Genomic DNA, 25,931 nt, shown 5'->3' on the forward strand with positions numbered 1-25,931 from the left:
ACATAGGGTATCAGAGTGGATAAAAAAAACAAGATCTATTTATGTTCTGTCTACAAGAGACTCATTTTAGACCTAAAGACAACTGTAGGTTGAAAATGAGGGGATGGAGGGCAAACTATCATGCTCTTGGAGGTCAAAAGAAAGCTGGAGTAGCCATATGCATATCAGACAAACTAGATTTTAAAAGAAAGACTTTAATAAGAGATGAGGAAGGGCATTATGTCATAATTAGAGAGCCTATCCATTAAAAAGATCTAACAATTGTAAATATTTATGGCCCTAACTTGAAGAACCCAAATATATGAATCAATTAATTAATAACAAACATAAAGAAACTCAGTGATAATACCATAATAGTAAGAGACTTTATTTTACTTTTTAAAAAAGTTTATTGATTTATTTTGAGAGAGAGAGAGCACAAGCAGGGGCAGGGAGAGAGGGAGACAGAGAGAATCTCAAGCAGGCTCTGCACTGTCAGCTCGGAGCCCAACACCGGGCTCAAAGTCATAAACTGTGAGATCATGACCTGAGCTGAAACCACGAATTGGACACAACTGACTGGGCCACCAGGTGCCTCTGGTAGGAGATTTAAATGCTCCACTTACAGCAATGGAAAGATCATGTAAGCAGAAAGTCAACAAGGAAACAATGGCTTTGAATGACACACTGGACCAGATGGACTTAACATATCTATTCAGAACATTTCATCCTAAAGCAGTGGAATACACATTCTTCTCGAGTACACATGGAACATTCTCCAGAATAGATCACATACCGGTTCACAGATCATCCCCAAACAAGTACAAAAAAATCACGATCATACCATGTATATTTTCAGATCACAATGCTATGAAACTTGAAATGAACCAGGAGAAAAAATGTGGAAAACCCTCCAATACATGGAGATTAAAGAACATCCTACTAAAGAATGAATAGGTTAACCAGGAAACTGTAGAAGAAATTTAAAAATACATGGAAGCAAATGAAAATGAAAACACGACAGTCTGAACCCTTTGGGAGGCAGAAAAAGCAGTCCTGAGAGGAAAATACATTGCAATTCAGGCCTATCTCAAGAGCAAGAAAGATAGAAAGGTCCCAAATACACAACCTAATCTTATACCTAAAGGAGCTAGAAAATGAACAGCAAATAAAGCCCAAAACCAGCAGAAGGGAAATAATAAAAATTAGAGCAGAAATAAACGATATAGAATAATAATTAAAAAAAACAGTAGAACAGATCAATGAAACTATAAACTGTTTCTTGAAAGAATAAACAAAATTGATAACCTCCTAGCCAGACTTCTCAAAAAAAAAAAAAAAAAAAAAAAGAGAGAGAGAGAGAGAGAGAGAGGACTCAAATAGATAAAATCACGAATGAAAGAGGAGAAATCACAACCAACACCACAGAAATACAATTATAACAGAATATTGTAAAACCTTGGTTTGCGAGCAGAATGCATTCTGGAAACATGTTTGTAATCCAAAGCACTTGTATATCAAAGCGAATTTCCCCATAATAAATTATGGAAACTCAGATTTCATTCCACAATCCAAAAATATTCATATAAAAATGGTTAAAATACTGTAATACAAAATAATAAAAAAATAAAAATAGAAAGACAAATAAATTAACCTGCACTTACCTTTGAAAACCTTCGTGGCTGGTGTGAGAGACAAGAGAGAGGAGGGATGGTGTATAGAACGACTTTCACTATCACTAAAGGAATCACTGCTATCTATTGGCTCAATGGAATCTTTTTCTTTTTGTGCAACTTTAACAAGAAACCTATCCAATAACACTTGTTTTTGCCTTCTTTTAACAATTTCGTGGAAATGTGATACTGCATTGTTGTTAAACAGATTCATTGCTCACACTGCTACAGCCTTATCTGGGTGATGCTTTTCTCCAAAATTTTGCACTGTCTCCCATATTTTATACATCTTCCTAATCTCATTTGAAGTGAGGGGATTCCTCTGCCTTTTTCTCCTTCTCCTCTGTAGGCAAGATGCAGACGTAGACTTCTTATAAAATCTTGCAATTATGGCCACTTGCATACTTCATTCATACTTCTCAACAATTCCCTCCTTAACTTCCACTGTAATCATCTCCTTCTTACTGCCTTTCTTGTCAACATTTTTCTGCATGGGGGCCATTGTATATGCTCGCACAAACGTTGACTACAGTACAGTATTAACAAATTCTTGTTATATACTGTATTTAATGTAGTTGGCAATAAGGCAGCAGACAAAAAGGTATACTGCGGGCAACCTGACCTAAAATGAGGCAAAGCATTCCTAAGCTTAACTTGTATGGAAAAGCAAAGGACTGTCCATAGGTGCTTTGAAGTAACAAAAAATACACCAGTGCCAGTTGTGGGCACCTTCCAATATTCTGAGAAAACACTGACTGCTGCCAAACACCACGGCCTGATACCAAGCTTCTGAGCATAGGAGACGATCCACAATCCCACAGAGAAAGAGAGAAAAGAAACATTGGTTCAGCTGTTATCATGTGATGTTCAGCATCACATACTATTTAGATTGCAAGACATTGCTTTTTTAACAAGTTAAAATTTATTATAAATATTTGCTCATCTTGTGGAACACTCACAGAACAAGTTACTTTCAATCCAAGGTTTTACTGTACTATGAAAAATTATATGCCAACAAACTGGATAATCTGCAAGAAATGGACAAATTCCTAGAAACTCACACACTACCGAAACTGAAACAGGAAGAAATAGAAAATTTGAACAGACCCATAACCAACAAAGAAATTGAATCAGTTATCAAAAAATCTCCCAACAAATAAGAGCCCTGGGCCAGATGGTTTCCATGGGGGAATTCTACCAGACACTTAAAGAAGAATTAATACCTATTCTTCTCAAACTGTTCCAAAAGGTAGAAATGTAAGGAAAGCTTCCAAACACGTTTTATGAAGCCAGCAATACCTAGATTTCAAAACCAGACAGAGACCCCACTAAAAAGAAGAATTACAGGTCAATATCCCTGATGAACCTGGATGCAAAAATTCTCAACAAGATACTAGCAAATCGAATTCAATAGTACACTAAAATAATTATTCACCATGATCAAGTGGGATTTATTCCTGGGCTGCAGGGCTTGTTCAGTATATACAAACCAATGAACATGATACACCACATTAATAAAAGAAAGGAGCATTTGACAAAATACAGCATCCTTTCTTTATAAAAACCTTAAAGAAAGTAGGGATAGAAGGAACATACCTCAACATCATAAAGGCCATGTATGAAATACCCACAGCTAATCTCATCGTCAATAAGGAAAACCTGAGAGCTTTCCTACTAAGGTCAGGAGCACGACAGGGATGTTCACTCTCACCACTGTTGTTCAACATAGTACTAGAAGTCCTAGCCTCAGTGATCAGACAAAAAGAAATAAAACATCCAAATTAGCAATGGAGAAGTCAAACTTTCACTCTTCACAGATGACATGATAGTATACTTGGAAAACCCAAAAGATTCCATCAAAAAATGGCTACAACTGATATGTGAATTTGGCAAAAATCACAGGATATAAAATCAATGTACAGAAACCAATTGCATTTCTATACACCAACAATGAAGAATCAGAAAGAGAAATCAAGGAATCAATCTCATTTACAATTACACCAAAAACTGTAAGATATCAAGGAATAAACCTAACCAAAGAGGTAAAATATCTGTACACTGAAAACTATAGAACATGCATGAAAGAAATTGAAGAGGACACACACACAAATGGAAAAACATTCCATGCTCATGGATTGGAAGAAAAAATATTGTTAAAATATCGATACTATCCAAAGCAATCTACATATTCAATACAATTCCTATCAAAATAACACCAGCATTCTTTACAGAGCTAGAGCAAACAATTCTAAAATTTGTATGGAAGCAGGAAAGACCCCAAATAGGCAAAGCAATCTTGAAAAAGAAAACCAAAGCTAGAGGCATCACAATTCCAGACTTCAAGCTCTTTTACAAAGCTGTAATCATCAAGACAGTATGATACTGGCACAAAAACAGACACTCAGATCAATGCAACAGAACTGAGAATGCAGAGATAGACCCACAATTATATAGCCAACTAATCTTTGACAAAGCAGGATACAGTATCCAATGGAAAAAAGATAGTCTCTTTAGCAAATTGCATTGGGAAAACTGGACAGTGACATGTAGAAGAATGAACTGGGACCACTTTCATACACCATACACAAAAATAAATTCAAAATAGATGAAAGACCTAAATGTGAGACAAAACACAATCAAAATCCTATAGAAGAAAACAGGCAGCAACCTCTTTGACCTTAGCTGCAGCAACTTTTTACTAGACATGACTCTGGAGGCAAAGGAAATAAAAGCAAAAATAAACTATTGGGACCTCATCAAGATAAAAAGCTTCTGCACAGTGAAGGAAACAGTCAGCAAAACTAAAAGGCAACCAGCAGAATGGGAGAAGATATTTGCAAATGACATATCAGATAAAGGGTTAGTACCCAAAATCTATAAAGAACTTATCAAGCTCAACACCCAAAAATAAAAATCAAGTGAAATGTGTAGAAGACATGAATAGACATTTTTCAAAAGAAGACATCCAAATGGCTAACATACAGATGAAAACATGTTCAACATCACTCATCATCAGGGAAATACAAATCAAAACCACAAGATACCACCTCACACCAGTCTGAATGGATAAAATTAACAACACAGGAAACAAAGATGTTGGCAAGGATGTGGAGAAAGGGGAACACTTTTGCACTGTTGGTGGGAATGCAAACTGGTGCAGCCACTCTGGAAAACAGTATGAAGTTTCCTCAAAAAGTTAAAAATAGAGCTACTCTACAACCCAGCAATTGCACTACTAGGTATTTATCCAAGGGATACAGGTATGCTATTTCGAAAAGACACATGCACCCCCATGTTTATAGCAGCACTATCAACCATAGCCAAAGTATGGAAAGAGCCCAAATGTCCATCGATGGATGAATGGATAAAGAAGATGTGGTATATATGTGCAATGGAATATTACTTGGCAATCAAAGGGAATGAAATCTTGCCATTTGCAACTATGTGGATGGAACCAGAGGGTGTTATGCTAAGTGAAATCAGTCAGAGAAAGACAAATATATGACTTCACTCATATGTGGAATTTAAGAAACAAATGAGATGAACATGGGGGAAGGGAAGGAAAACTAAGATAAAAACAGAGAGGGAGGCAAACCATAAGAGACTCTTAAATACCGAGAAGCTGAGGTTTGCTAGATGGGACGTTGGCAGGGGGATGAGCTAACTGGGAGATGGGCATTGAGGGCACGTGTTGGGATGAGCACTGTGTGTTATATATAAAGGATGTATCACTGGATTCTACTCTTGAACCCAGTACTACACTGTGGGGAATAAGTTTAGGAATTCCCTGGGCCTACACTGATGGGTGAACAAGGCATAAAGAATTACAAAGCCACAGGATGCTCACACCCAAGTCTGGGTAAACAAGATTAGGTAAATAGGTATAGAAAGGGTGGGGCAAAGCCCCCAATATACCCAATATAGAACAAAGGTATATGAGGTAAACAAGATTAGGTATTCAGGGTGGAAATCGGCCCCCAATTTAGTATTATAGCAGAAAGCTGCTTTCACCGGAAGGAAGGACCAGATTACATAAGCAGGTAAAAAAGTAGGGCTATAGGCCGCTGCAGGGTGAAGTTGCCCAGAGAGGAGCTAATTAACAAAAGAAAGGTGCCTTGTTGACCTTGAGGTCACATGCTCTATCTGTCTTATCCCCTAGTCTGGCTAAGATAAACAGACATGGCACCTCACATCTGTTAACAACCATCTGCCCTGCACCAGGATTTTGTTTTATATTGACCCAAACCCCTAACACCGAATATCTTCAAACCCCCCTTTTCCTCACATCCATGAGTTAACGTTCACAGATTCATTGTCTTTTTGTGTATGTCCATCACCATGTTTGTAAGCCTTCTGATCCTAATAAAAACGGAGCAAGGACCTTTAACCGGGGCTCTTGTCTTCTTCCCGACATTAGCAATCTCTCGCATTTTATTCCTGTGTCCCGCTTTCTTGCTAAACAAGAAAGAACTCTAGATCCAGAGTCTCCACTACACTGTATGTTAACTAACTTGAGTTTAAATAAATAACTTTTAGGGGCGCCTGGGTAGCTCAGTCGGTTAAGAGTCCAACTTCGGCTCAGGTCATTATCTCACGGTTCCTGGGCTAGAGCCTCGCATCGGGCTCTGTGCTGACAGCTCAGAGCCTGGAGCTTGCTTCAGATTCTGTGTCTCCCTCTCTCTCTGCCCCTCCCCCACTCACAATCTGTCTCCCTCAGTCTCAAAAATAAATAAACATTAAAAAAATAACTTTTAAAAATAGAATATTCTGATCTCTTTTGTTGTTCTAGCAAGACAGAAATTAATAGACCATATAATATTCCATTATAGCCTTCTTTTATCTCATTTGGGAGTGATAAGCCAGGTTTCTCTTGCTTTTATATATTTATATAGCAACAAGTACATAAGAAAAATGTTGAAACCAAAAGGATTTAAAACAGGGAAGTTGTTACATGTTCTATCTCATTGTTACTTCATGGAAGAGGACCCATAAGGGCCATGATGTGTCTTGAAATGTGTGTTGTTTTGAAGAAATAGATAATAGCTACAGGTCTGCTAATCTCATCTGCTTCCCATGCTAAGGAAAGTTTTAGGTGGGCATCTTAAAGTTCATGCAGGGAATTCTTCCAATTCTATCTTGTAATAGAATTGCCCTTTTCTTATTTTTATGTTATGTTTATTATACGCCCTTTTCTGATTTTTATTATATCCCTTTTATGATTCTAAAAACAATATTGGGGGGGAACTAAATAAATGAATACATGCTTATCATGAATGCTTTTGAAATAAATATGGAAACAAACATTTCAGAAATCAGCAAAAAATCAACCACAGTCATGCGATCCAGTGATTCTTGCATGTTTTATTTACACAGTTGGGTTCATTCTTATTTATTATGCTGTTTTCCACTTGGTATTGTATCACTAGCATCAAAGAGCCTTGTAAACATCATTCTCAAAGGTTATATCGTATTAGCACCAATGTAAAAGTGCTGGCTGTAGTCAGACTGCCCGCAAGCAAAGACCTGATGGGCTGCAGCTGGCAGGGTGAAAGACGCGGCAGCTTACTCCAACGCTGTTGGCCTCAGTTTTCCAATCCGTATAGGTCCCTAGTCTGTGTAACTACTCTCCGTATTTATTATTCTTATGTGACATCACCTGCAGAGTTATAATGATACCGGGGCTTGGATACTCTCCTCAGAGATTTCTATTTAAGTCAGTCTAAATTGCAGCCTGGGTTCTTCCATTTTAATGTGTGGTGAAGGTTAGCAACCACTGTGATTCACCCAATTCCAAGGCAACATTTCTCAACTTTTTTTCTCAAAGCCAGTTTCTTTTTAATATTCTTTCATTTAAAGTTCTTTTTCCTTTTCATTTTTTTATTATCAAAGTGTGTGCATACTATATATATATATATATATATATATATATATATATTTACGTCAAGTTAGCATATAGTGCAATAATGATTTCAGGTGCAGAATCCAGTGATTCATCCCCTACGTATAACACACAGTGTTCATCCCAACAAGTATCTTCCTTAATGCCCCTTGCCCATTTAGCCATCCCCCCACCCGGAACCTCTCCAGCAACCCTCAGTTTGTTCTCTATTTAAAAGTCTCTTATGTTTTGTTCCCTTCCTTTTTTTATATTATTTTTGTTTCTCTTCTTTTATGTCCATTTGTTTTGTATCTTAAATTTTACATGAGTGAAGTCATATGATATTTGTCTTTCTCTGACTAATTTTGCTTAGAATAACAGCCTCCAGTTCCATCCATGTTGTTGCAAATGGCAAGATTTATTCTTTTTGATTGCCAAGTGGCACTCCATTGTGTATATACCACATCTTCTTTATCTATCCATCTGTCGATGGACATTTGGGCTCTGTCTGTAATTTGGCTATTGTTGATAGTGCTGCTATAAACATTGGTGTATGTGTCTCTTTGAATCAGCATTTTGGTATCCTTTGGATAAATACCTAGTAGTATAATTGCTGGGTCATAGGGTAGTTCTACTTTTAACCTTTTGAGGAATCTCCATACTGTTTTCCAGAGTAGCTGCACTAGTTTGCATTCTCACCAGCAGTGCAAGACTCTTCCCCTTTCTCTGCATCCTCACCAACATCTGTTTTTGCCTGAGTTGTTAATGTTAGCCATTCTGACTTGGGTGAGGTGGTTTCTCATGGTTTTGATTTGTATTTCCCTGATGATGAGTGATGTTGAGCATTTTTTCACGAATCTGTTAGCCATCTGGATATCTTCTTTGGAAAAGTGTCTATTCATGTCTTTTGCCCATTGCTTCTCTGGATTATTTGTTTTTTGAGTGTTGAGTTTGATAAGGTCTTTATAGATTTTGGATACTAACCCTTTATCTGATATGTCATTTGCAAATATCTTCTCCCATTCTGATGGTTGCCTTTAGTTTGGCTGACTGTTTCCTTCACTGTGCAGAAGCCTTTTATCTTGATGAGGTCCCAATAGTTAATTTTTGCTTTTATTTCCCTCGCCTTTGGAGACGTGTTGAGTAAGAAGTTGCTGTGGCCAAGGTCGAAGAGGTTTTTCCCTGCTTTCTCCTCTAGGATTTTGATGGCTTTCTGACTCACATGTAGGTCTTTCATCCATTTTCAATTTATTTTTGTGTATGGTGTAAGAAAGTGGTCCAAGTTCATTCTTCTGCATGTCCAGTTTTCCCAGAACCACTTACTGAAGAGACTGTCTTTATTCCATTGGATATTCTTTCCTGCTTTGTCAAAGATTGGTTGGCCATATGTTTGTGGGTCCATTTCTGGGTTCTCTATTCTGTTCCATTGGTCTGAGTGTCTGTTTTTGTGCCAGTACTGTTTTGTGCTTGGTACTTGTGCCAGTCCCAAGACAGCCGGTACTGTCTTCATGATTACAGCTTTGTAATATAGCTTGAAGTCCGGGATTGTGATGCCTCTAGCTTTGGTTTTCTGTTTCAGGATGGCTTTGGCTATTTGAGGTCTTTTCTGGTTCCATTCTTTTTGAGAATTTTTGCATCCATGTTTATCAGGAAAACTGGTCTGTAGTTCTCCTTTTTAGTGGGGTCTTTGTCTGGTTTTGGAATCAAGGTAATGCTAACTTTGTAGAATGAGTTTAGATGTTTTCCTTCCACTTCTATTTTTTGGAACAGCTTCAAAAGAATAGGTGTTAAGTCTTCTTTAAGTGTTTCATAGAATTCCCCTGGAAAGTCATCTGGCCCTAGACTTTTGTTTCTTGGGAGACTTTTGATTACTGATCCAATTTCTTTACTGGTTATGGGCCTGTTCAAATTTTCTGTTTCAGTTTTGGTAGTTTATATGTTTCTAGGAATTTGTCCATTTCATCCAGATTGCCCTTTTTATTGGCATATAATTGCTCATAATATTCTCTTATTATTGTTTGTATTTCTTCAGGGTTGACTGTGATCTCTGCTTTTTCATTCTTGATTCTAATTATTTGGGTCCTTTTCCTTTTTCTTTTTGATCAAACTGGCTGGGGGTTATCAATTTTATTAATTCTTTCAGAGAACCAGCTCTTAGTTTCATTGATCTGTTTTACTGTTTTTTTCATTTCAATAGCATTGATTTCTGCTCTAATCTTTATTATTTCCTGTCTTCTGTTGGTTTTGCACTTTATTTCCCTTTCTTTTTCAGCCTGTAAGGTTTAAGATTAGGTTGTGTATCTGAGACCTCTCTTCCTTCTGTAGGAAGGCTTGGATTGCTATATACTTCCCTCTTATGACTCCCTTTTCTGGATCCCAGAGTTTTTGCGCTGTGGTGTTATCATTTTCATTGGCTTCCACGTACTTCTTAATTTCCTCTTTAACTTCTTGGTTAACCCATTGATTCTTTAGTAGGATGTTCTTTAGTTTCCAAGTATTTGTTGTCTTTCCAATTTTTTTCCTTATGATTGATTTAGAATTTCATAGTGTTGTGGTATGAAAATATGCATGGCATGATCTTGATTTTTTTGTACTTGTTGAGGGCTGATTTGTGACCCAGTATGTGAGCTATTCTAGAGAAAATTCCATGTGCACTGGAGAAGAATGTATACTCTGCTGCTTTAGGATGAAATGTTCTGAATATATCTGTTAATTCCATCTGGTCCAGTGAGTCATTCAAAGCCATTGTTTCCTTGTTGATTTTCTGTTTAGATTGTCTGTCCATTGATATAAGTGGGGTGTTGAAATCACCTACTATTATGATATTATTATTAATGAGTTTATGTTTGTGATTATTGATTTATATACTTGGGTTCTCCATGTTGGGGGCATAAGTGTTTAAAATTGTTAGATCTTTGTGGATAGGTTCCTTAATTATGCTATAATGCCCTTCATCCTCTCTTGTTATAGTCCTTATTTTAAAATATAGATTGTCTGATATAGTATGGCTACTCAGGCTTTCTTTTGGCAACCATTAACATGACAGATGGTTCTCCATCCCCTAACTTTCAATCTGAAGGTGTCTTTCAGTCTAAAATGGGTCTCCTGTAAATAGCATATAGATGGATCTGGTTTTCTTATCCATTCTGTTACTCTGTGTCTTTTGATTGGAGAATTTAGTCCATTGATATTTAGACAGAGTACTGAAAGATATGAACTTATTGCCATTATGTTTCTGTATCCAAAAATAAGAAAAAAAAAAAGAATAGTTGGACCAGCGAACAGAATGAGTTCCAGATGAAATTACATCCAGTTTCCCCCGGAAGTCAAACTATGAAGCACTTTATAATCCATACACTAACCAGGGGGAGAGACTTGTGGTCATCCTCTGGGGCTGGGTTGGCTCAGTTGGATGGGGCTTGGTGTAACAGCTCCATTCTTCACTAGGTGGTGCTGCTTAGCTTATTGGGGTGGATCAGTATGGCATGTGTACATGTATATGTGTATGTGCAGGACAGGTGAAAATGGCATCACCCAGCTTCCCAGTCTGCAGCATCAGAACTCTGTGCTTTTGCCAACCAGCAATCAAGCATCCCTCCTTTGTCCCCAGCTTCTGTCCAGTCCCTGCTTCTACACTGTTCATGACCAAGACATCAGCCTGCCAAGTGGCACCTCCCTCCCAAATTTTATCTCACTTTATGTTATATCTCACATATGACAGCCTGGTGGCTTGAACCCACTCTGACCTCCAGGGGAGGGTCTCACCGAGCAATGGCTGGATGCTGGCCTGCCCCCCAAATGCTCATGCGACTTCACTGCTGCAGAGACTCAGAGACTGTGGCCGGGTTCCAGCCTGCCCCAGAAAAAATTTTCATGATTGTGTGGCAGTAACAGTTCTAGGACTATGGTAAATCATAACACACATCTGGTGCCAGGCTTCACTGCACTCTAGGGTCCTTGTTCCAACACTGCAAATGTGGCTGTAATCCAGGTTCTGCTGGGATCTTCTTTGCCTGTGGGGAGGCTGCATGGCTTCTACCAAATGTCCTCCTGGCAGGGGAACTCTCTCTCCCTGTGTGGCTCTTGGACCCCTTGGACCTTGCTGTCTGCTTTTGGGGATTCACCTTTCCCATCACAGCACCACTACATATTGAACTACAGAGTTTCTGACTCTGTGCTCCCCTGTTTCTAGAGTCCTAATGGTATTGAAACCCTCTCCCTTCTCCTTTCTCCCTTTCTTGTTCAGTTTCTTGTAGGTGTTTCCACCCTTTGTCTTTCTCTGCAGATGCTTTTGGGATAGTGCTTTTCCTGTATTCTCCCCGCTGTATCTGTCTTCTCTCTGCAAAAAAAAAAAAAAAAAAAAAAAAAAAACAACTCCATACCCTCCATGGCTTCTCTCTCCTACAGTTCACCTCTCTGCACCACGTACCAGCCAAGTTCTGTGACTCAAGTTATGCAGATTGTTGTGTTAGTCCTCAGATCAATTTTCTAGGTGTGAAAAATGGCTTGGTGCTGATCTAGCTGAATTTCAGGGATGAAAAAAGCAGAGAATTTCCATGCTATCCCACCATCTAGGTCTCCTCTCTCTTCTCTTTTTAATATTCTTGAGTCGGGTTTTGTGAGAAAGAATATCAATGCCCTTCAGGCAAAGACCACCAGAAACACATGTGGGATTGACAAATTGGGTTCATTATTGACAAATTGGGATAACATTCAGCTTGGGGAAATGTGGGGTGTTTCAAAAAAAGGATGTTAAAATTACTGTGGATCTAGGCTGTGGTTGAGTAATTCTGGAGGCAAGTGAGAGTTTACTATGGATTGGGTGTTATATAGATTTGGGGTTGATTGGGTCAGAAAGCAAGGATAATTCCGTGACTGGGTATCTTAACAAATCTCTATGGGGAGGGCAGAATAGAATGAGGATAAAGCTGTCACAAGTAAAGAAGCAGCACTCATTTTAGCCAAGGGAGGGGATGTTTGGTATTCTATGGGTTGCCCAGTGACTTTTTGTTTCACTTTATTATGGTTTTGAATGACCTCATATCATGTTAATGTTCTGTGAGATTGTTTGTGTCCAACAGGCAAATAATATGGACTGGGTAAAAGCAACAGGCCAGCTTGTAGTAACACTGAGTGACACTTAGCTTTGAAATCAGACTAGTTCCCTGATGTCAGGGACTTCTTTTTTGTTTGTCTATTTTTTGCTTTTCTTCAAAGAATTTCTAAATTCCCTAACATTACACTAACATGTCAAGAGCTGAAGTTTAGACCAGGGGATATTGATAACCATATAAGTGCTAGAGCAGAGCAAGGTTAGCCGTTCCTCTAAGACAAAGATTCTTAACCTTGGCTCCACATTGGAATCACTTAGAGAGTTTTATAAATACAGATGCAGGGGTCCCCGGCTGGCTCAGTTGGTAAGGCATGAGACTTTCGATCTCAGGGTTATAAATTTGAGTCCCACATTGGGTGTAGAGATTACTTAAGAATAAATTCTCTAAAAAAAAAAAAATACAGATGCATGGGTGGTACCCCCAGAGGTTAATCTAATCGGTATGAGGTCTTGCCTAGGTATTAGCAACTTTAAAATCTTTCCAGTGATTCTGACGAGTGGCCATTATTCAGAAGCACTGTCCTAGGAGAAGTCCGTGCCATTAGGGAACAACACTGTGATAGATGGATCATATTTGCTCTTAGTTAATATCAAACTGTTTAGGAAATGTTATCAATGTCACCCACTAACTTGCCCACTGTTACTCCAGAACCAAACATCTTGGAGCAAACAAACTTCACCAAAAAAGGAAAAGTATTTTTCGCAACATAAACATTCTTACATGCTTGCAGAATTTAAAACAGTTAAGAAGTCTATTTTTCAAACTAAAAGTAGGGATACATGTTCCCATAAGCATTTTTCTCATTTTTAAAATTGTTTATTTGAAAACTTTAGTAAGCGCTTACACATTTAACCTTAATCAATTCCTTTCAGGAAAGAATAAAATTACTCCAAATCTTAATTATCCTTGAAATTCAGGGATCGAGTTCAACATAATTTCACTATCTGGCTGTAAATATGTGGCGAATACTCAGTTGGGCTTTTTCAACCTATACTCCAAATTTTCCTAACAAACCTCTCACCGAAGGGGAGATCTCATTTTATGTTAACATGTGAATGTTAATATGCCTGTAGTTTTTAATATTTTAAAAGACACCGGTAAAGAAGTAGCAGTGAGACTAGACAGATTTTGCATGTAATTAAAACTCTTCTTCAGCTTAATGAAACCGACTTTTGACAGCTTTGGAGAAGTTTATGAGTCCGTGTCTCATCACGGAAGAAATACTGGTTTGTCTTGAAATTACCAGCTAGGTCTCCTACATTAATTTTTCAACGGATTCGACAAAAACCTTTGTGTGTGGAGGTCATTAACGAAGGCTCTCTCAAAACTGGCCTGTAGCTTTGTCCTCAACAGTCAGCCTTAAGAGATTCCCTTTGTCATGGAAAAGTGTAAGTCAGACTCCACCCCCCTCCCCCCCCCCCCCCCCAACATGGGAAGTCTTTCTTCCTTCTTAGTCGCCCTTTCCAGGACTTGGCTGACAAGAGCATCCTGAAGAGGGCGCTGTGGCATCCCAGTTATCTTCACACCTGCCAAGCTCCGGCCCCATGGTTCACGACGAGGCGATGCACCGCTGGGGTTGGCTCCAGTAAACTGTCCTGCCACACCACACAGCAGCCCTCTTACTCACGGACTCTGGGGGGGGGGGGTGTTCTGTCGCCCTCCTAATGCCTCCCCACTCCCAGGGAGTCCTTCCTCCCTCTCAGCTCAGCTCCACGCACCCGAGGAGAGCTACCGCGGATGGCATCAGGGTGCTTTCCGCTCAGTGCCCCAGCAAGGCAAAGGGAACGAGCACAAGCCAGGTAAATAGTCTGGAGGGATGATACGGGAGGAGTGATGGGCAATGGAGGATGATATGGGCAGGGGCCAAGGGGCAACCATTCCAACTGAGAAGCTTGTTGGCCTTGATTTCGCTGCCGTGGGAAAACGGGAAAGGTGGAAACTTGAGGAGGGAATGGCTGGCTGAAACCGGTAGCTGGAATACCGTGGGAGCATTGGCTCCTCCCCTAAGGTAAGGCTGAGGCGGGAAACGCCAGAGGGAAAGGGCAGCTTCCTGAAAGGGAAATTAGGGGAAGCTCACCGTGCTGAGCCTCAGGAAGAGTATCCCAGAGGGATAAATGAGAAGTGGAGACAAGCTATATTCCGTTCACTCCAGAACAGCCAAAATCAACCGCAACCTCGATGGCAGTTAACTTGTTCCAAGCCCCGCCCCTGGTCTGCACCCATTGGCTTCAAGGTCGTAGCTCCTGACCTGATTGGCTGATGACCCGCACTAGCTGATGCTCCTCGGCACCCTTTCCCCTGCACCACCAAGGCAAACTTTGAAGTTTTAAGGCCAAGTTTATTTTAAAATAATAATAAATAGATAAATAAAGGTGAAAAGGAACCCCAAGGATTTTATTGCTATATTAATGTAATGTTTTGGAACAATGGATTTCTGGCAAAGAGCCGATGGACACTGCTTTCCTAGAATTCTGGAAGAAGTGGGTTTCTTGGATAAAATAGGGTGGTAGAGATTTTGAAGTAAGAGGAGGCAGATTGCTGGATTAAAGAGGGAGATACAGAATCTGAAGCAGGCTCCAGGCTCTGAGCTGTCAGCATAGAGACCGATGGGGGTGGGGGGGGGGGGGGCGAGGGGCTTGAACTCACAAGCCCTGAGATCATGACCTGGGCCAAAGTCAGGCGTACTTAACCGACTAAACTACCCAGGTGCCGGCATTCCTACACTGTGAAGTCCCACTACCCCCCTCTCCTTAGTTCAAGATGACAGGATATCTCATTTTGCCTGTCTTTGAATGTCTATGTCTGCATGGATTCCTTATGCATATGAAATTAGGTTTGATTTTCTCCTTAATCTGTCTCATGTCAATTTGATTTTTTTCCAGCTAGAAGGGCCTTGGAGGGCAGAGAGAATTCTTCTTCCTTGACAGTATTAAAACCTGTTTACTTCTAATTCTTGATGACTTGTGTTTGTTTAACACATGTCCCTTCAGAGTTATTTTGGTGCATTAGTAAATGCCACAAGAGTGGCCTAGGCTGTGTACTATAATCATTCAGTAGAAGCAAAGTCATGATCGCTTTTGACTGAGATAGTCAGTGAAGGTTCTCCAAAGGAGACAGAATTTGAGCCTTATTAAGACAGGCAGGAACTGGTTGAATGGATGAGTTTAGTGAAGAAATGTGGGTCTCTGGCAAAATAAAATCACCTTATCTGCATTATTTGTATATACATGGGTGCCTTCAAGAATACAGAGATAAGTGATCTAGACAGTTGTCAATAGTGTAGAATGTGATGTGGGGCCACTAATGAGTGGTCAAGAAAGAATTCTTGACACTTTTTGGTGCAAAAGCTGCTTTTATGATAGCCTGGGGACAGGACCCGTAGGCAGAAAGAGCTGCACTGAGGTTGGAGGAGTGACTGATTATGTACTTTTCTAGTTAGTGGGGGTTAGAGATGGCACAAGTCTCTAAGGAATTTGTGCACGTTAAAAGCAAGGTCTCCAGGAGCTTGGAGGGCTAGCTATAGTTAAGATAAGGTTGCTTTTATTGTTGTCTAGTAAAACATTAGTCATGAGACTCATCAAATGTGTATTACTGGGTCATATGTTTGAAAGTTGATTGCTAATATATATCTTGGGGGGGGGGGGCAGTGTTTATGGTTCTTAGAGGGAAGTAACACTAACAAGAGCAAAGCTGTAGCTTTAAAGAAGTCCTTGAGAGACCTGTAGGAGTATTGTAATCTGTATGCCTCAGGCTCGGGACTCCTGCCTGGAGACCTGGAGCTGCAGCAAAGCCCAACCTTTGTTCTTTTTCTCCTGTCAGTATGTATAACATAAAAGCAGTTATGTTAATCATTGTTGAAGGAGGTCATTGAGAGGATATGGCCACTGGTTAACCCTTAAGCTGGACCCAGGCTCCTCACTCCCTCCCCTGTCCTTGGAATATACATTCTGCCCGCTGTTCCCACAGTAGGAGCCATTTGTAAGGATGCAGCCTGAAGAGAGTAATGTGTGTTAAGACTACCTGAACAAGTAGGTGTGACAGAACCCAGGTGAGCCCTCTGTGTAAACTTTTAGGACTCTGGCAGGTGGGTACAGAGATCTATGTATCTTGCAACTGCCTAAGAAAGCCTTGTAAGTAAGTTGTCTGCTTATTAAACCTGCTGCCTACGAATCTGGACTGGCTGCCTCTATTTTCAATCTCTCCTTGCTCTCCAAATACAGGGGCCCGTTTCAGAGTTCACTCTGGAAGCTCCCCAGTTTGCAGACCAGCAATTATTCATGCAAGGAAATAATGAACTTTTTTTGTTTTGTTTTGTTGTTTAGAATTAGAGGTTGGCACAAACAAGGTAATGTCTTAGCAGATTTTGATAGATAAACTAAGGTTACATATACATGGACTTTTGTGAAATACTATGATGTGTTTGGGACACTCTCCATAGTTTACTGTAGTGGGCAGTGGAATAATATCATTGGTCTTGATAGACAGGTAGAAGATTGTCTTTTTCTTGAGGAAGCTAAATAGTAAATACAATGGGGATAAGGATAGACCAGGAAGCTGAGGAATGTAGTTAAAAAAAGAAATCTCAAGAGATCAATGATTCTGGATTCCACGGATGTTCAATGGATGGCCATTAGAATGTATTAAAAAGTGAAATGGAAGAAAATCTTTAAAATATTTTTTTGGTTAAGTTTTAGCAGGTACACATACACACACATGAACATATATTCGTTTCACAACTTTTAATTTTCACATATATATCAACCCGTGAAACTACAGCCCATAGAAAGATGCAGAGTATTTTCAACAACCTAGAATATTTCCTGTACTTCTTCCCAGCCAGTATCCCTTTCCCGAATTACCTTTATTGGATTTGTATTACCCTTTAATATTTTGCCTATTCTTACATTTTCTATAAACATAATATGTATTCTTTTGCCCCTGATTGCCTCCATTCATTATTATTTTGTGAGATTCATCCATGACATAGTTTTCTTCTTTCTGTTTTATTGCTGCATGGTATCTAATCTTATGAAGAGTACTATAATTTACTTATCTTTTTAGAATTGATACCATTTGAATTGTTTTGAGTTTTGGCTGCCACAAATAAGGCTTCTATCACATTTTTGCGTATGTCTTTTGGTGGTCATATTAATTTATTTCTCTTGGGTGTATATACCTAGGTATATACACCTTGGGTGTATGTATCTAATATATATTAACTCCTAAGTATATACACCCAAGTCAAAGGGCATGCAAGATACAACTGTGGCAGATAACTGCCAAGATGATGGTGCCAATTTAAACTCTCACCACTCTTTTTTTTTTTAATTATTTATTTATTTATTTATTTATTTATTTATTTAAAGAGTGAGAGAGAGAGAGAGAGAGAGAGACTGAGCAGGAGAGGGATGGATGGGGGCACAGAGGATCTGAAGTGGGCTCTGCACTGACAGAAATGAGCCTGATGCTGGGCTTGAATTTACGAACCAAACTGTGACATCATGACCCAAGCTGAAGTCAAGACGCTCAACCAACTGAACCACCCAAGCCCCTAAACTCTCACCAGTCTTGCCAACGCCAACACTTGGGATTGACAATCTTCTAAAAAAAATGTTATTCTTTTGGATGTTTGGTATTATTGTATTTGTATATTTCATTTCCATTTAACTGATGAATGACAACGTTGAGCACTTATCTTTTCATGTGTTTTTTGACCACTTGAATGTTCTTGTTTATGAAGTGCCTGTTTAAGTCTCTTGCCTATTGTTAAAAGGTGAATTATGTGGGACTTCCATATCCCAAAGATAGAGTCTGTGTACTTTTTCCTATCCCTCCCAGTAAGTACAGCTAAAAGCCCTGGGCATTATATATAAAACAAACATGAGAAAGAATCTTAAAGATGAAGGGAAGGAAGGCCAGATAGGGACCTTGAGATTTGAATAGCTGCACTGAGATGAGTTCCTTGGGTTTTCTTTTTGCCTCATTTTATCTCAGACTGGGTACTACAGAAGCTGGAAAAATGGAAATGCCAGTAAGTACAGATTTTTAAAGACTTCAAAAAAAAAAAAAAAAAAAAAAGCCTGTTCTTTCTAGCCATGTGGCCAGGAACAGATAATCTAACAAGACAGAAAATGTTTACCAATAACTGCTTTACTCCAGCCAAACTCCACAGGGAAACTTGAGCCATCCCCTCCCTCACACACAAACAAATACACACACCAGCAAGAGCTGAGTGGAAAGCCTAGACCTGACCCATGCCAGACCTCACATGGTGCCAGAAATCTGCCCCCACTCCCATCCCTACAGAAGAGGGTAGCATCAGAAAAGGTCTAGTGGGAGCTAGGAATTGTATACCCACCTTGCAGTAAAGAGGTGCCTTGGGCCCCCATGACTCCATGGAGACCATATTGGAGCCTGGACTTCCACTCCCAACCAGTCAAATCAGGTACCCCTTGTCCTCCTTACTGGGGTGATGTCAGAGGAGGACAAATAGAAAGTTTGGACATTCATCACCATTCAGCTATAAAAAGGTTACTTCTCATGGTATAAGTGGAGGAACATCAAGAAGAAGGGTGCCATTACTACTTCTTAGCAATAAAGAGACAATTTTCCCTAGCTCTGTGTTAATGAAGACTGAGTATAGAACTTGAGCTTCCATTCTACCCTGCCAGTAACAAGATAGTATCCTCACTTTTGCTAGAGCAGTGTTAGCGAAGGCCTGCTAAAACATGGGATTTAAATATGGTCCAGTCTTATAATATTCACAATGTTCAGTTGTCAGTTAAAAAGTATCCATTGTGACAAATCAAAACCACACTGAGCAACCACCTCATGCTGGTCAGAGTGGTTAAAATGAACAAATCAGGAGACTATAGATGCTGGCGAGGATGTGGAGAAACAAGAACGCTCTTGCACTGTTGGTGGGAATGCAAACTGGTGCAGCTGCCCTGGAAAACAGTGTGAAGGTGCCTCAAAAAATTAAAAATAGAACTACCCTATGACCCAGCAATAGCACTGCTAGGAATTTACCCAAGGGATACAGGAGTGCTGATGCACAGGGGCACATGTACCCCAATGTTTGTAGCAGCACTCTTAACAATAGCCAAATTATGGAAAGAGCTTAAATGTCTATCAACTGACAAATGGATAAAGAAGATGTCGTTTATGTACACAATGGAATACTACTTGGCAACAAGAAAGAATGAAATCTGGCCATTTGCAGCAACGTGGAGGGTATTATGCTAAGTGAAATAAGTCAGTCAGAGAAAGATACCATCTGTTTTCACTCATATGTGGATCCTGAGAAACTTAACAGAAGACCATGGGGAGGGGAAGGGGAAAAAAAGTTACGGAGAGGAAGGGAGGCAAACTATAAAAGACTCTTGGATACTGAGAACAAACTGAGGGTTGATGGGGGTGGGGAAGAGGGGAAAGTAGATGATGGGCAATGAGGAGGGGACCTGTTGGGATGAGCGCTGGGTGTTGTATGGAAACCAATTTGACAATAAATTATATTTTTTAAAAAATCCACTGTGCTCCAAGACTCAAGATGGATTCAAACTTAGACAATAAACAGTTGCCAAATCCAACATGACACAAATTTTAGTATTACCCGTATAGAATTTAACATAACCATTATAAAAATACTTCAGTGAGTGGTTATAAGTACAATTAAGACTAATGAAAAAAATATGAACTCTGGGCAAAGAAATAAAAAGTTGCAGAAAAACAAAAAGGTGATATAAAGAAAAATTAAATGGGAATTTCAAAAATAAGATATAGCAAATGAAAAAAATTAAAAAGCAACAAATGGGCTCTAGCAGAATGGAGAAGACAAGGGAAAGAGTCATTGAACTTGAGGAGAGAACAATAGAAATGACCAATTCTGAAAAACACAGAAAAAATTCACTGAAAAAAAAATGAACACACCTTCAGGAACATGTCAGACTAAAACAAAAGATCTAACTAACATTTGGGTCTTTAGAATTCCATAAGGAGAGGATAAAGAGGGTGGTACAGAAAAAATATTCAAAGAAATAATGATTGAAAGTTTCCCAAATTGGAAAAAGACAGACCTACAGGATCAAGAAGAAGAGTTAACTCCAAACAGGATAAATCCAAATAAATCCATGCCAAGACACAAGTTAAACTTCAGAAAGCTAAAGATGAAGAAAAAAGTCTTGAAAGCTGTTGTAGAGAAGTGATGTATTACTTGGGGGGGGAGGGGAGACTAGTCAAATAATAGCAGAATTTTTATTATAAACCTTGGAGGCCAGAAAGAAGTTGCATATCATTTTCAAGTGCTAAAAAATAATGAACTTATGACTCCTATAGCTATCTCCAGGGGAAAATATTCTCCACAAATGAAAGAGAAATCAAGACTAGCAGATGAAGGAAAACCGACAATTTGTCACCCTAAACGACCCCTAAACGAATGACTACAGGAAGTTCTCTAAGCAGAAAAAATATAATAAAATAAGAAATCTTGGAACATCAGCAAGTAAGAAAGAATATGTAAGCAAACTTATGGGTAAATACAAAAGACTTTCTTTCTCCTTTAGAGTTTTATGAATTACATTTGATGATTGAAGCAAAACTGTGACACTGTCAAATGTGGATCTCAATGTATGTAGAGGCAATGGGAAAAAAAACCACATCGTTAATAGAGGAGGATAAAGGAATGCAAAGAGAGGTAAGCTTTCTACACCTCACTAGAATTGGTAAAGTGTTGACACCTGTAAACAGTGATAAACTGTACACACACACGCGCGCACACACACACACACACACATAAACCCAAATACATCTCATGCATTACATTATACATATATACGCATACATATATATAATGTAATATTTAGAATAACTATTAATAAAGCTATAAAGAAGGTATACTCAAAACACCATAGATAAGATGAAATTATAAAAAGTGTTCAAGTATCCTACAAAAAGGCAGAAAAGCAAAATAGAGGGGGAAACAGAACAAACAGAATATTAAAAAATAAAATGGCAAACTTAAGTTTTAAAAAATATAAAAATGATATGTAGATGATCTATAGATACCAAAGGATTGAGATTGGTAGAACGGGTTAAAAAAAAAAATGACCCAGATATATGCTACCTACAAGAGACTCACTTCAATTATAGAAATATAGGTAGGTTGGAATAAACTTAGGGAAAAAGATATACTCTGCAAAGTAATTAAGAGGAAGCAGGATCAGCTGTGTTAAATATGCTTCAGAACAACAACAAAATAACTTACCAGAGACAGAAAGAAAAAACACATGAAGGTGAATTGGTCAATATACTAAGAAGATATAACATTCCTAAATGTGTATTCACAAAACAACAGCACTGCAAAATATGTTGAGTAAAACTGATAGAACTGAAAGGAGAAATAGGCACATCCACAATTATAGTTGAGGACTTTAACTCCCTCTGTCTCAAAAATTGATAGGACAACAAAAACAAATAAACAAAAAAAGCCTAAGTCAACAACGAAACAGAAAATCAGCAAGTATAGAAGAATTCAACAACACTATCCAACAACAAGATCCAATTAATATGTATAGGACATGCCACCTCATAACAGCAAAATACAAAAAAAAAAAATGTTTTTTTTTTTCAAGCGCCTATGGAATATATACCAAGATCAACCATATCCTGGCATAAAACAAACCTCATAAAAAGAGGATATATTCCCTGATCACATAGAATGAGACACAAATCAATAATAGAAAAATAACAGAAAACATTAAGAAACACAGAAAACATTAAGAAAAAAACACTTTAATTATCCTTGAGTCAAAAAGGAAATCAAGGGAAATCAAAAATTACATTGAACCAAATGAAGCCATCAATGACAGAATTACAGGAGGGAAAAAAAAATTCTTACTTTCAAATGTTCATTATTAAAGTATGCTGGGAGGTGGTAGTGAGTGAGCACTACTTTTCCACAATCCTAGCAGGAGAAAGACATTCTAGGGAATCTTGTATGAGTTTGTGAACATAAAATGCCAAGGGACAAGTAAGTGGCTGGGTTGGAATTTAAAGGAGGAAATCACAAACCCAAAGCATCAGGCAGGGAGGGCTTTCCCTTTGTTTACTTATTTACTTATTTATTTGTTTAAAAAATGTTTATTTATTTATTTTGAGAGAGTGAGAGAAAGCTCAAGCAGGGGAGGGACAGAGAGGGAGACAGAGAACCCCAAGCTGCCAACGTGGAGCCCGATGTGGGGCTCGAACCCATGAACCATGAGATCATGACCTGAGCCAAAACCAAGACTCTGATGCTTAACTGACTGAGCCACCCAGGTGCCCCTTTCCCTCTATTTAAAATACTACGTAGAGGAGGAGTTTATAGAAAGATGAAAGTGATCTGTGTCTGTATTTTTTTTTTTTAATTTTAATACAGTGTGTATAATTTGAAACTATTTGATGATTTTACTTAAAACTTATTTTTTTTTTAAATTTCCTGTTCCAATTTGAGGAGGTGATCGTGGGGATGTAGATGCCAAGAGGAATGATTTTTAGAAACCTACCATACTTCTGTGGAGAGAGGTCTTTTCACTTGACCTCACTCCTTGTGGAGAAACTAGTTTGAATTTTATTTTGTACATAAATAACAGGACATGAAAGACTGGGAAAAGTTAGTAGCAGGCCCCAAAGAAGGACTCACGAAACTTTCTTGCAAGTTAGCAGGTAGGTTTTCAGAACCTGTGCATGAATCCTGCGACAGCTGCAGAATAGCAGGCACATACGGTGACAAAAATTATATAGACCTGAGATTCTAACAGATTTAGAGCCTAGGCAGAGAAGGAAGTCGAAAATGCCACAAGATTAGGAAAGTCTTAACGAACTTTCTGAGCAAGTGGTTAATGAGTAACAGATTTTGGCGGATATATCGGAAGATATTGCCATTTTCACGTGAAAGTTGTTAGAGAATAAAACACTCCACATGTTAGTGATGGTTTTATCATCAAATTTCATGGGCTTTCCACTCTACCTCATTCTCCAGCCCCTCTTGCTTTCCATCTGGGCACAAGGATCAGGTAACTCTTCACCTTTTCTCGCAATTGTTTTGTGGCTGGAAATGAATGGTAAATAAATACCAGGATGGAGTCTTTTCACTTTTATAAAGTTAGGGGAGCAGAGCATTATGTTTGGGTCTGCGTGTTAACCATGTAGCTATCCAGGTGGTTGGCAACTAGCAGTTTTAAGATGAGCATATTGAAACAGTGACTTAGTAAGCAGAGAATGAAAGAAAGGTATTAAGGAAGACTTGCTTCTGAAGTAAACCCGAGTAGTTCAGATTAGAGGCCACAAACCTGCTGGAAGCAAATGGGCTCTCTGCAAGTTAGTTAGTCTGTCAGTTAGTTAGTTAGCTAGTTATGCAGTATTTCCTGCAGCCCATTTGCCTTTTAAGTCTGAATCTGACTTGTTTTGACGCTCTCCTTGGTCACTAAAAGGTTTATCATTTTTATATTGTCAAATTTGTTCATTGTTTCCTTCATGGGTTTGCTTATCATTACAAACTGAAGTACTCCTGAGATGTTAGGGATTTACTAAATATTCAGGTACTAATATTTTCTAGTCATTAAAATTATTTGGTTAAAGATATTTAACTCAATTCCATCTTAAATCTCTTGGGTTCATGATAAGGGCAATAACTAATGTTCTGTAGGAATTCAGTTGAGAAAATAAATCATGATTACTTCCAGTTAGGGAGTTTTTTTCCTCAAGAAGTATCATTTGAATTCAATTAGATAATCCAATCAAAAGTTGAATGAGGAGTGACATATGCTGAGAACAAAATATGACAGAAGAGGAAACCAGTATGTTCCATGTTACTTCTTAACTTAATCATCTAAACTACAAAATGGAGAACACTGGTTCTGAAATCAGATAACTCAAAATCCAGTAGGGCAGACAGCCTGTGGGCAAATAATGATAAAGAGATGTGGCAAGCACAATTAGAGAAATTGTTACAGTAATAGTGATAGCTTATTTGTTACCTTTAGACTTTCATTAGGTATTATAGGTGTCCCCTGCTTTCTGAAGGTTCATATCACATCACTTTGCTTTTCTGAAGGATCTGCATTAGTACCTGTTGTCGCTAGCTAAAAAAAAAATTTGAAGAGGACTTTGCTTTTACAAAAAAGCCCTCCTGTGCTAATGTAGGTTCTTCCTAAAAGCAAAATGGTGGAACTGCAACTTTCAGAAAGCAGGGAACCACTCTTCACTTTAAGCCATTTCGGGTTTATGAAAGGTCTTATAGGAACACACTAGTTTCAGATAGTGAGGGAAATCTGTTAGGGGTCTTTGTTTGGGGACGGGGACTACATCACCCATGATACCTGAAATATCTTGGTGATTTAGAACTGTCGTTATATTTACATATTCTTTTCGGATACTCACAATATGCTGTAAATCAGGTATCTTAAGCTCATTTTTCAAATGAAAAAACTGAGGCTCGGCAAAGTAAATGATTGCTCTAAAACCTTACTTCTTGAAATTAGCACAGGTAAGACATCATTACAGCTCTCTTGTTCACAAATGAAATACTCTTTATAAAACAAACATGTTCTATGTATTTAAATATTCTCCAATGCTAAGCATAGTTGCAGACCAATGAATTTTTGAAAAATATTTGCAAAAAATTTGCTTATAATTTGAATATAAAAGCCAAGAGAAGTGAACGAAAACCAGATATAGTCTGAGGTAAGTGGAGTAAGGTACATGAGGGTTTTTTTTAACCTTTGTATTTAAGTAAGGCAGACATACAGGAATGTGTATAAACATAAGTATGCAGTTTGATTAATTTTTTTAATGATAGACCAACATATCTAGCAAAGATCAAGAACAGAACATTAACAGCATCCCAAAGCTTTATTCATGCCCCCTTCCTTTCTTTCCTACAAATGCCACTATCCAAATTTCTTACACCATAGATTCATTTTATCTGTTGTTGATATATAATACATATATTGATTATATATATTGATTATGTATGTTAATATATATGTTATAAATATATATGTTATATAATATATATAGAAACATAATCATTTAGCATTTGTTCATTTGTGTTTAATTTCTTTGGCTCAACAATACATTGGTGAGTTTTATCCGTATTGTTGAGAGTAGATGTAATTTATTAAATCTCATTGCAGTTTATTAAATCCCACTGTGTAAATACCATAACTTATTTATCAATTCTACTGTTGATTTGCATTTGGGTAATTTCTGTTTTGACTTTTACAAATCATGCCTCTATGAACATTTATG

General features: G+C 38.4%; 2 protein-coding genes across 7 annotated transcripts in view; one reads left to right on the forward strand and one right to left on the reverse strand.

The window, feature by feature from the left end:
* The window catches only part of SLC9C1 (solute carrier family 9 member C1), a 103,323-nt gene extending 88,479 nt beyond the window's left edge, over positions 1–14,844 (reverse strand). For 3 of the 6 annotated variants that reach the window (XM_045036945.1, XM_045036944.1, XM_019839709.3), the window contains exon 1: positions 11,296–11,819. The gene's annotated coding sequence lies outside the window, so the exon portion shown is untranslated. Of the gene's footprint in view, positions 1–11,295; positions 11,820–14,721 lie in introns of those variants that run through there. The other 3 variants (XM_011285957.4, XM_045036946.1, XM_045036943.1) reach the window with 3 other exon arrangements.
* Positions 3,267–25,931, forward strand: part of LOC109491644 — a 45,772-nt gene continuing 23,107 nt past the window's right edge. The window contains exons 1-2 of the mRNA XM_045037319.1: positions 3,267–3,331; positions 14,139–14,443. Of these exons, the coding sequence (XP_044893254.1) occupies positions 3,267–3,331; positions 14,139–14,443 (370 nt within the window). The remainder of the gene's footprint in view (positions 3,332–14,138; positions 14,444–25,931) is intronic.

Source organism: Felis catus, chromosome C2 (genome assembly GCF_018350175.1).
Source record: "Felis catus isolate Fca126 chromosome C2, F.catus_Fca126_mat1.0, whole genome shotgun sequence".
NCBI lineage: Eukaryota > Metazoa > Chordata > Mammalia > Carnivora > Felidae > Felis > Felis catus.